The sequence below is a fragment of the Coffea arabica genome, chromosome 6e (genome assembly GCF_036785885.1).
Source record: "Coffea arabica cultivar ET-39 chromosome 6e, Coffea Arabica ET-39 HiFi, whole genome shotgun sequence".
NCBI lineage: Eukaryota > Viridiplantae > Streptophyta > Magnoliopsida > Gentianales > Rubiaceae > Coffea > Coffea arabica.
This window is the reverse complement of record NC_092321.1, coordinates 22,169,793-22,181,923: the sequence shown is the minus strand read 5'-3', so window position 1 is coordinate 22,181,923 and position 12,131 is coordinate 22,169,793. Positions and strand designations below refer to the sequence as shown.

Sequence of the window (12,131 nt, the reverse complement as noted above, 5' to 3'; positions counted from 1 at the left end):
TGGATTGGAACAAAGAGAGTTAATAAACTAACATAAGTAGCGTGGCATATTAATGATGTAGTTTTACATATGCTTCGTAGGAAACCAAACAAAAATACATCCTGCTTTTTTCATGTTTACTTTGTACATAAGCAGATGACAACAAAATGTGATAGATAGTGGCAGGGAATCAAAAGTATGAAGACACATGCATAGCTGGTTACAGGTGATTTTTTGAAAAGTGTGTCATGTTGAGACAATGGATTTCATGTGAGCTTCTGATGCTTAGATTCCTTGTCAAATTCTTTGTCTAAGCTTCGCTTGGCGGATGGTGCTGCTATTGGAGTGGGAGAATGAGGGATATCTGTTGTGTGAGATGTGGAAGATCCAGCTGAAGCAATATTTTTGTAGATTGAGCTTGGAGTGGCAGGAGGTGCAGATTCATCAGCTGGCCTGATGAGGTCTTCAGATGTGGTTATTGTGTGAATTAACTTTTCTGCTTCTGATTCTGGTGTTTTTTGGTCAGTTGTGTGCTCCAGAAGAGGATGGGTTGATGATTGATCAGGGAGAAAAGCAGTGAGGAAATACAGGGGTGTAAATTGTCTGTGAGATGGTAGATATGATCTTATCTCACAGAGCAATGTTTGTTTTTGAATTCTTTCATTGATTACATCAACAGGAATTGGGAGTTGCTGCATTATTGTAAAAAAATGTAAATTAAGTAATGAAAATAGTGAAGTATGTTGAATGGTTTATTTATAAATAAGAATAATGTAATATATACCTTGGTATATCTGTCATAGATTTCAGCAGCAGTCATATCAAACAGAGTTTCAGCATATTTTTCTTCAACAGCAGCAGTTAGATAGCCAGTGTCATCATGTATGTTGAGCTGGAGCTTTGCTCTGTAAAAGTGATAAGATCAAAGTTAGATGATGCATACTATTAGTAGTGTAAAAAAGGAATTATGTAATTCATTGAACTGAAATAGATACTTTGGTTTTGGCTTTGTCTTTTGTTTCACAGAAGTTGCAGTCAAATTCGATATCCATCATTGCTCCAGTTGATTTACCACATGTAGCACAGCTGGCAATAAAAAACTTCTGGTCGATGTTAACTATTGATGGAGTTCCTTTGATCCAGAAGTTTTTGATCTATTGGAAAGAAGAGAGTTAGAAATGATGATCAATGTAAAGAAATTATTTATGTAAATTTCTTGTGGTAGAGCATGTAAGAAGAAAAATGTATGTTACCAGTTCTGATGAGGCAATGATTTGTGAGATTGGCCTTATTTGAGTATGTGGAGGAGCAAGGATTTTTTGATTGATTTTTTCATAGAGTTTCTGGCTGATGACCTTTTGAATATATGCTCTATTTTCATCACACCTACAATATTTGTTTAAATTTTTGTTATATTTATTTGCTAATGTGAAAGTGTTTGTGATTGAGAATAGGAAAGAAAGAGATATATACCAAGTTTGTAGTGAAGCTGTTTCTTGTAATAGTGGGTCAAGGATGATTGTACTATTGGGGCGAGTAGCAATGTCAATTCCTTCAATTGTTATTTGTGAAAAGAGAAAAAGAAGACAGAACAGAGTATTTGATTAGAGATATTAGTTTGCATGAGTTAATTGAATTATGATTTTAAAGATAAGTAGCATACTAACCATAGTATGTTGTGATCTTTGGGCGTACAAGCAGAACTATTGGGCATGTGTGAATAATGTTCATGAGCTGAACTCCTTCAATATAAATATATGGTTCCCACATGGTGAAGATCATTGGTCTGCATCTGAAAAATATATAGATATTAATGTATAAAAAAGATAATTTATGATATGGATATTTGACTGAATGAAAAGATAGACTGTATGGAAGAGTGTTTAGTAAGATAGTGAGTCGAAGGTTTACTCAGGATTAATAGCAATGAATCTGCGAATTGTGCGTGGTCCTCTTGCTGTTGATATTATAGATTCTGGGAATCCTTGAATTAAAGCACAAAGGAGATCTGCAGAGATAAGGTCATTCAATAAATATAATGTGTTAGCATTAATATAAAGTTAAGGTATATATGCTTGTATTAGAAAAATGATAAAAGTAAAGATAGGCTTACTAAATCTGATGGAATAATTGTTTTTATATTTGTCAAGATTCCAGAAGGAAGTTAATGGGAATCGATTGTGCAGGGTCAGCTCATTTTGTTTCTGTGCTTGCTTGATGAAAGTTGTTTTCATTATGGTTAGTTGCCATGGCACAGAACCAGCTTGGTTTCTTTCATCAGTGATGGCTAAAATAGCAGCATTGCCAAAGTAGTAAGTACGGTAGAGATGAAGCTTGCTGTCTGCATAATTTACATCTCTAGTGAAAGTAATTCCCTGGATGGATTCATTCTGTAGAGGAAATGGTTATCAATTGGTTGAAAACGGGATGATAAATAAATTTGAGGATGTAAAATATTTATTTCTATACTTGAAACTTTTTTAATGCGACAAATTTGTAATGTTGAATTTACTTGTTCATCGGCAAACACGAAACGCTGGAATGTGTTATGATCTTTTCCTGGGAAGATGTTTGTTTTTTCAATCAGGATGACTTTTATGATCCACTCGCTTGATTTGTCTGTCAAGGTACTCACAGTGGTGCATCTATCTTCCATATCTGAAGTATAAAATATGAAAAATATATTGTTAGTGACAGAGATATGTAAATATATAGAGTAAGAAGTAAAGGTATTTGTAATTAAAGACATTCAGGCTAAGTACTTAATCATGAGTTGCAGCTGCCAGGATTTCCTGATAAACTACATTGCGTGTAGAATTATGGGATAAAGAATCAGATGCAACAGGTCTAAGTAGAATTTTAACATTATCAGCTGTTTTGGCTCTTGATAGTGCAACATACAATTGACCATGTGAAAATACTGGTTCTTTCAAATATAATCCTACAAAATCAAGTGTTTGTCCCTGTGTTTTGTTAATTGTCATAGCAAAACAGAGAGAGATTGGAAATTGAGTGCGTTTGAAAGGGATTGGATATGATTCATCATTAGAGCTATGCAATGGAATGCGAGGAATGAAAACTTGTTTGCCAGAATGAATTCCAACTGAAATTTGTGCATGAATAACATTTTTGTTGAAATTTAAACAAATCAAACGTGTTCCATTGCATAATCCTTGTGCAGGATTGAGATTTCTTAGAAGTATAACTGGGCAATTTTGCTTCAAAATCAATTCATGTGGGGGTAATCCTGGAGGGTGAACAATATTTAAGAAGTCACCGTGATCAGCTTGCTTGGTTGGATCTATGGTTTGATCGAAGCTGATGTATTTGATTTCTTCTCCTGGGAATTTCTGGATCAAAATTTGGTTGACCTCGTGGACAATATCATTTGTTGTACTGAGAATGACTCTATTAATCATAGTAGAATTGCCGGGCAGAAAGTTAGACAGTGATGGATAAACAATGTTGATGAGGGAGTTTAATGATACTTCATCATTAATAAAAGGAATGGTCATAGGAGAAGGCAACTGGATTTTGTCATCTGCAATGGTTGGCTGTGTTCCATCTCCAATGTTTAGCAAAAGATTTGAAAATGATGGGTCCAAAGATGCTCTCATGTTCTCAGTCAGCCGTATCTTTTGAAGTTGTGGCCAGACATATGAATTGATAAGTGATGCAGAGATGTAATCTTCCTTTTGCCCTTCCCTCACTACTGGAAGAGTCTGTCGAAAATCCCCACCAAAAACAATGATTTTACCACCAAAGATGTGATCACAACTTAACAAGTCTCTAAGAAATCTGTCAAGGGACTCAATTGCATATTTTTTTGCCATTGCTGCTTCATCCCATATTATGAGCTTTGCACTCTTGATTAACTGAGACATTGCACTTTGTTTAGAAAGATTACATGTGCTGCTAGCTTCATGATGGAGAGGGATTTTGAAGCGTGAATGAGCAGTATGACCTCCTGAAAGTATTGATGCAGCTGCTCCTGATGTTGCAGTTGCTAATGCAATGTCTCCTTTTGATCTAATTGTTGCAAGGAGTGCTTTATAGAGAAAAGATTTTCATGTACCACCAGGACCGTCAATGAAGAATGCAGCTGGAGTGTTTGTATTAACTTTTTCCATTATTTTGTCAAATGCAAATTGCTATCCAGGATTGAACATAGAGACTGCTGCTAAATCTTCTTTGGAGACAGGTATGTCAGCTTCAGCTTGTATTTCTTTTGTAAGACTGATAGAGCGAGAATCTGGAATAAAGTCTGAGAAACCATAATCCTTTATACTTTTTCCCATTATCTGTAAATATTGATCAATCAAAGCAAGGACTTTCATGATAATTTCATTTTCTGATAGAGAAGAGTCTGCTGTAATGTCTTCTGATAAGAATGGTCGAAATCTTGACCAAAGTTGTTGTAGATCGGCTGGTGAACAATGGACCAAGATGACTGCAAATAGCTGCCTTAAACATTGCGGCATTCCATAGACAACAGCTTCTGAAAAGCACTCTTCGGCTCCGTTGTCTATTTGAAGGAATCCTCGCAATTCTGCAGCTTCTTTAAATGAAGAAGCTAGATAACCGTTAACTGTTTTCAGGTCATCAAAAGATGTGGGTTTTCGAACATGCATGAGCAATATTCTGAGATAATACCTCTCTCCTTCAATCGGATGTGCTGTTATAACACGCCCAATGACCTGTCCTTTCTTTCTAGTGTACCATATTCTATCATCTGCATCCCAGACAAAATGCTGAGGGAACTCTTTGTACAGAAGATTAAGGCTTTCTGCATGTTCATTTGTCCGATTCATTGCAAAGAATTCTGTTAGCATTGTTCGTGAAAGCCTGTCGTCTGTAATTATATCTGTCAATGGACGATTCTCGTCAAAGTACATTGATTGGTAGTTTTCAAGATGTAAATGAAGCAAAATAACCGATGGATTGATAACACTGAGATCAAAAGCATATATCCTCCAGATAGCTTCAGGTGCACATACCCATCTTGCAGATTGAAAATTTTTTATCTCATCAATGATTTGATTTGCTTGCTCAGCTGTCAATTGGTACATCACCCTATCATGGCCCTTGTATATATATTTGTAGATGTACTTTACAGCTTCGATGGCAGAATATATTTCAACATTGATGTGACAATCATATTTTGCAAGAAGATATGGATTGTAAGGGACAATCCATCGATTATCTAACTCATGTTCTCTGATATAGATCTTGCTGCCATCATCCCGTCTTCTGTATATAGGATATGAATTTTTTTCATGCTTTGTGTACTCTGAAAAATCTTTCGGATAGTTATTTCTGCACTTGTGATTCTGTTTCATACAAGGATTACTTGGATTCATTGATCCACATGGTCCATGAAGCATGTGCTTTATAACCAAAGAATATAAGTATGGTGCCTTGTGTCTATCAGAAAGCTCTGCACAAACAATTTTGTCGTATTCTTCTGGCGAGAACATCTTTGATTGTTCCTTTAAGATGATCAGAAAATGAGCATGCAGGAAACCTCTTTTTTGGAATTCGATAACATAAGTGTAAGCAGCAACATGACCAAAAAGATGTTTCTTGAAAAGATCTTCTTTCAATTGCTCTATTTTTGCACGAAATATCCGTGTTATCAAATCAGGCCGATTCTGAGCTTCATCTGTGTCAAGCAAATGGTTCTTTATTTCAGGCCAAGATGGATTGCAGGTCATTGTAAGGAAGATATCTAGCTTTCCATAATGTTGTACAAGGGTCATAGCATCCATATATCGTCGTCGCATATCTCTTGACCCTCCTATAAAACTTGCAGGCAGGATGATGCGTTTTCCCACATCTGATGCATTTGTGTTCCCTTTTGCTATGATATCGAGCAATCCTTGATAAGCCTCTGTTCTCAATTTGTTCTGTTTGTTTCTGTGAAATTCAAGGCGTGATGTCTCTAATTTCACATAGCTATCAACAGAATATTGCTGGAATAAACGGTCGATATGCAGCAAGTTTGACTGATCTCCATCTCGCATTTGGAATTTGTAAGCATAATATTCTCTGCATGAGACAGTTGGTCTTTGTCTTTTTTTCTTTTTGGCAGCTGTTAACATTAGAAAAATGTAAGAAGGAGGTCACCTGTATATGAGAGTAAATAAGAACCAGAGAATATAAATATTTGTAATTGGAGTTATACCTGTTTGTTCTGCAGAAAATAGCTGTTCTATATCATTGCATTCATTGATAGAAACCAAGTTTTCCTTTTCACAAGTCTGATAGGGTTGTTGAAGAATCTGAGTTTTTGTTTTTCTAAGAATTCCGGATGCCATCCGGTTTCTCCACGAGCAAATATCAGTGGATACTGTAATGTGTCACAACAACCATAATATTGCTTGACTATTTTTCTATCTCCTGTCTTTGTACAGATTTCAATTTCTCTTGACCTGTCTCCATTAACACTGTCATTCTCTGACCAAATTGCTGCAACTTGAGACATTGAAGGAACATTGAAAACACGTTGATCTAATCCAGGATTGGATTTCAGGAAAATTTTGTATTTATCAATGTCTGCCAATTTTCGGATAAAGATAGAATAAGGATTGTCATCAAGGACAGATTTTAGTTGCTGAACAATCGATTCCTTGAATTTGCTTGACAGAGCCATCCTATTCTGCATCTCATGTTCTGTATCATAAAAATAAAGCTGAAGATTCGATGCTTTTTCACCAGTAGAAGGTTTGAGTGGATTGACAAAATGATAAATCTGTCCTTGAACTCGAAATGTGTAGATGCCTCTGTTTCTTTTGCTCAGCTCTTTGTCATAATGAACTCCCAATGATGTGAAAGCAAACATATTGTTGTAACTCCTGATACATTGTCTGAATTCAATACTTTCAGGAGTGTTTCCTTTATAGAGTTGCAGCAACTTATCCAGCATTTTTGTTTCTGCTAGACAAACTTCTCCTGATGCACAACAAAATCTTGGTGGTTCCATATAAAATCGTTTAGCATGACAATGTGGACAATCTGGAACAGATGGGAGGATGGTTGGTTCTAATGGTATTTGTTGGAGCAATGGTGTATTTTTTCTGCGGCGTATAGGAGCTAGAAGAATTGAATAGGAATTTTGATAAGCTATAATAGGAAGATAGAAAAGCTTTCTATTATGTATAAAGAGATAAAAGTAAGGAAAAATGTATTAAAGACTGTTGTCGCACCAGGTTGATTTTGGATAGTTGAGGATGAATTTGATGGTTCTGTCATTAGCATTGACTATGCTGAAAATTGATTAGTATAATTTCAGCTATAAAAATGAGAGAAAACTAGACTGCAACATTGATATGTATTATAATTATATATTATTCAGTAGTTATGGAGGTTATTAAAATAGGCAGAAAGCGTACATGTAGAAATGGGACAATTGAACCACTGAATACTAATATCAGATGACGGTGAACCAAAGAGGTCTTGTAAGACAGGATCATTCACTGCAGGAAGATTGTCTATATATATATATATATATGAATGAAAAAATCAGGAATTTGGATATTATTGAGATGATAAGTAAGCAGGGGGAAAAATTATACAAAAGAGTGAAAAAGGAAATAGATACATGGATCAATGTGAGATATAGCTGATGTAGATAAGTTGTCCAGTACGTGAGGAAATTGTGGAGCAGGCAAGGGAAAGCATGAGGAAGGACTTGGAACAAAAGAGGATGATGGCAGAAGAGCATCAAGAGATTGATGATGGAAAGAGCTGGTAGCTTCTGATGCATTAGTGTAAATAGGGACATCAATTAAATGGTTCTCATGCTCTGAAGAAATAGGGACATGAGAAACATCTGTGACACTAACAGCATGTGCTGGATGAAGTGGAATAGATTCTATGTTTTTGCTAGCCATCTGTGTAGCATGCTGCTGGCGTCTGATTATCTCTGCAGCATATCTTTCTTGGCGTCGTCGATTATTTTCGATGCGGTATTCATCTTGGGAGGAAAATTTACGTTTTCGAGGCATACTAAATAAAAGTAATGAACACAGAGAAATATATGGTATAATTAACAACATCAATGATTATATATGATAGTTGATCAATGAACTGAGGAAAAATGAGAAATATAATGGTGCAGAAATGACAATGACTATGGAGGTCGAAAGTAATGTAAAAGATAACATCAGAATAAGAATATAGAAACCTCATATAAGGCAGCAGGATATAGAGTCTCTATAAAATAGCAAAAGGGATATAAAATGATACTGTTATCTTATATCTGATATCAAAAAGCTATGAAGAAACGGAAGAAGGAGGAGATGACAGAAGATCCTGTAACTGAAATATATAAAAATGGTTAGTAAAATGAAATGGAAAATAGAGGGGAAAAAGTATAACAAGAATATGAATAAAAATCAAGAAAGAAGAATTTAGAGTAAAATGGAATGTCGCAGAACATAAAAACATCATGCATGCAATGAATCTAAGAAATAGGGATGGCAAATTAAAGAGCTATTATACACATCGATTTCTAAGATGGAACATAGGAGAATATTTTTTTTTTGAAAAAGTGGAGGGAAGGGATAGTATAAAAGGCTGCTATCAAAAGAAAGCTAAGAAAATAAGATGCAGATGACATGGAAATTACAATGGTAAAATACAATGGGTAAAAGTATGGACAACGGTGCTAAAAAAAGCACATAACCAAAAAAAGAAGGAATCTTGCATGGCTAGAAAGCAAGGGATCTGTTACGAGAGAAAAGCATGCAAGGGAGGTATAAATGCATCATCATAAATAAGAGTAATAACACATAACGATAGAAGTACATATCCGACGAAGCTATAAGAAGGAAAAATGACAGAGGTTATTAATGGAAGAAAAGCAGTGGTTGATGAGATATATAAACAACATAAGCGAAACAAACTAACTGTACAATAAAAATAGAGATTTATAGAAGAAAACTAACAATAAGAGAGTAATTTACCAGGTAGAAATTGCAGGAAGAAAGATACAGCAAAATAGGCAAAACAGGAACGAGAGGAACTTGCAGTATAGTTGGATGAAGAAGCTTAGCTGTGAAAGATAGTGGGATGGAAAGAAGTGGAATAATAAATTGAATAAAAGGGAAACTTGATGACAACAAAGATCGGACGGCTAGAAGAGTGGGAGGAATAAGAAGAAGTATATTATGAATGGTGATAGGCAATTGCAAGTACCAAACAATCAAGTGGATGCATTTAATGAAGATTAGATAGTAAAAAGGATTGATGTGAAAGGAAAATGAAAAAGCAGTATGAATTCAATTAGATGAATAACACGTGGTTAAACAGTAGTTTGAATAGCAAATGAACACATGGGCACATTAAATATCAATTAGACAATGAAAGAGCTGACAATATAAAAGGCAATTCAAGAAAAGAGGAAATCGGCAAGATGGAATTCTATAGAAAAGGGATAAAGTATCACAATAGTTTATTAATTAATGAGTATTGTTAAAATAATATTTTTGAAACAGACACAAGCTATCTTATATTTTTTGAAGCTAATATCTAACTAATTATTGATTTTATATAGAGAATAAGAAGAACTCTGGAAACAAATATAGCGAAAGAAACATTTTTGAAATACATGAAAATGATCTTAGATTTTTTAGAGAAAGAATGTAATTAATAATCATGTTTTTTGGACAAGCATTTTGGGGAAAAAAGATTTATATATATATATATATTTATTTATAGATAGATATATAGCTAATTATTGTTCTGTATTTGCTAATTATTGTTATTTCGTATTAGTGTTTTCTAATTGACATGGTAAATTAGAGTATTTTTTTGTTGTTGCATGGTGATTAGTTGAAATTAATGAATGTAGTATTAATGAATTGTATAATACTAGGTATGTGGACGAATATGTGATAACCCAAATTAGTTAGTTAGTGATTAGCTTAATTAATTAGTAAGGTAAATTATTTATTTAGATAGTAATTAACCATATCACTAATCATCCTATTAAAAAAGGATAAATTTAAGTGTTGTTACCAATTAATATACTTTTGACACATGATTAAAGTTACCAATAAATTAATATAGTTTTACCACGTGATTAATATTTTAAACAATAGGTGCAAACATATGGATATGTTAATAGATGCTATTAAATTTTTTAATATTACACATATATCGAATTAAAGGTAATTAATGTAGATATTTTACAAAATTAAGGTAAAGTTACAAATATATCTTAATATTTTAAATTATTTGGAGAGAAAATTTTTATGATTAATTTATCAATAAACTTTTAGACTCCATATTAGGGTTGTAGCATGTTAAATACATGCTGTTGAACTGGTTCATAATACAAATATATTAATTAGCATTAAACGTAATTAACTTAATATAAATATATTAATTAGGGTTGAACTTAATATAGATATATCACTCGACTACTTACGTAATTTAAATAAAAATACAAAAAATTTTAAATTCTATACGTTGATTAGGTATAATAATTATGGTAAAATAATATAAAATTGTATAATTTACTCCATTTTTGTTAACAGTGATACATATATTATATTAACGTCTTTGGTAGATTAGGTGAAACATGTCAAGCGGTAATTGTTTGATGATGCAATTCTATTGGGGAGGAAAAATTGTGTATGCTGGCTGGTCAATATCATATGATCCACCGTTGCCCAAAAAGATCATGTTCCTCACAGAAAGGATGAATTTTGATGGATTGGTGGACATCGTATATAATATGATGGAGTTAAACCGAAATACTCATAAAATTAACTTGATATTTCAGAATCACATGCAAAATGGTGTGTTCAGTGCCACGCCCTTGGTAGATGATAATGGAGTTAACGGAAGCCAATAGTGGTCATGGGATGGAGATATATATCGAGGTTGAATCGATTCTAGATTTCAAACATGATGATATGCAAAACTTGCATATTACAAGTTTGCATGGTAATCAAGACCCAAGCATATATGGATCGGAACATATGGATGTGGTGGGGACAATTGGCTTATACGAGAGTCAATTGACCCAAATAGATTGTGAAAATGTTCGATCGGCTCGAGGATCTAGGAGAAAGGGTAATAGACGTCGCATGGAGGTTAATAGTCCCAGTAGTAGTCACCCAGTAATGGACACGGAATCCATTATAAGTTATGGTGTGGACATTGCTACGTGTACAGTTGGCGGGTTCGGGGAAGATAAAGACATTGAATTTGTTGATGTTGACTGCGAACCCGAACCAGATGATGATTCCGATAATGACAACCCTGTGTATGGTTCATTTCCCCATAATGAAAATTTAAGTGAAAGTCAGTTCACACGGGATCATCAGGATCATAATACTCAATGGACCTTTGATGAAGGATCACAACTGCGATATAAAGCCAGTGTTGATGCTGCATTAAAGTTTGATCCATTGGATGCATGTGGGGTTGAGAAGCTAAAATTGTGGAATGAACGCACGAAAGAGTTAGACCTTGGCCAACTATTTGAAACCAAAGACCATGTAAAGCGAGCAATTAAATTGTGGTCTATAAAGGAAAATAGGGAGTTTAAAGTTCGTGAAAACACTCCTACAACTTGGTATGTCAGATGTAGGGCTCGCACCTCTATACCTCCATGCAATTGGCAATTTAGGGCAACCCTACGTAAATCTCACAAGATGTGGATGATCGTTACACTTGCTGAAAAGCATACATGTGTCCGTGTATGTGGCAACAACGATCATAGGCAACTGAGTGGCGACATAATAGCTGAGCACATTATCCCCTACATAATGAATGGGTCAGTGTATAGAATCAAAGAAATACAAACGTCAGTGAAAAAAGAATTTCACGTTGACATTTCATACAAGAAAGTCTGGTATGGCAGGCGTAGGGCTATAGATATTGTCTATGGCGATTGGCCTATGTCCGTTGCACAGCTCCCAACGTATGTCCAGAAATTACAATATACCAATCCGGGTACGGTAGTTGTGTGGGATCATCATCCACTGAGTATTCCGAGCAGTCCGATATTTGACCATATCTTTTGGGCATTTGCTCCTGCCATTGAAGGGTTTCGTCATTTAAAACCCGTCATTTGTGTAGATGGTACATTTCTTAAAGGCCCATATCGTGGAAAGATACTAAGTGCTGTTGCTTTCGAT

At 34.7% G+C, this 12,131-nt stretch overlaps 1 protein-coding gene across 1 annotated transcript; it reads right to left on the bottom strand.

Annotated features, from left to right (window-relative positions):
- Positions 1 to 2,741: 2,741 nt before the first annotated feature.
- LOC113696591 (uncharacterized) lies at positions 2,742 to 7,871 on the bottom strand. Its single transcript, XM_027215984.2, has 5 exons — positions 7,580 to 7,871; positions 6,391 to 7,071; positions 6,164 to 6,328; positions 4,147 to 6,070; positions 2,742 to 4,008 (listed from the first exon to the last, which is right to left on the bottom strand). Exons 1-5 carry the CDS (start codon positions 7,869 to 7,871, stop codon positions 2,742 to 2,744), a joined length of 4,329 nt encoding a protein of 1,442 aa, XP_027071785.2.
- Between the last annotated feature and the right edge of the window lie 4,260 nt (positions 7,872 to 12,131).

Excerpts from the sequence above, each read along its gene's own strand:
- LOC113696591 (XM_027215984.2), bottom strand. The coding sequence starts at position 7,871 with ATGGCTAGCAAAAACATAGAATCTATTCCACTTCATCCAGCACATGCT. Across the intron at positions 7,072-7,579 it reads TATATCTCACATTGATCCAT|CTCCTATACGCCGCAGAAAA; the intron begins GTATCTATTTCC and ends CAATTCTTCTAG. Across the intron at positions 4,009-4,146 it reads GATTTAGCAGCAGTCTCTAT|ATCAAAAGGAGACATTGCAT; the intron begins GTTCAATCCTGG and ends TGCAACAATTAG.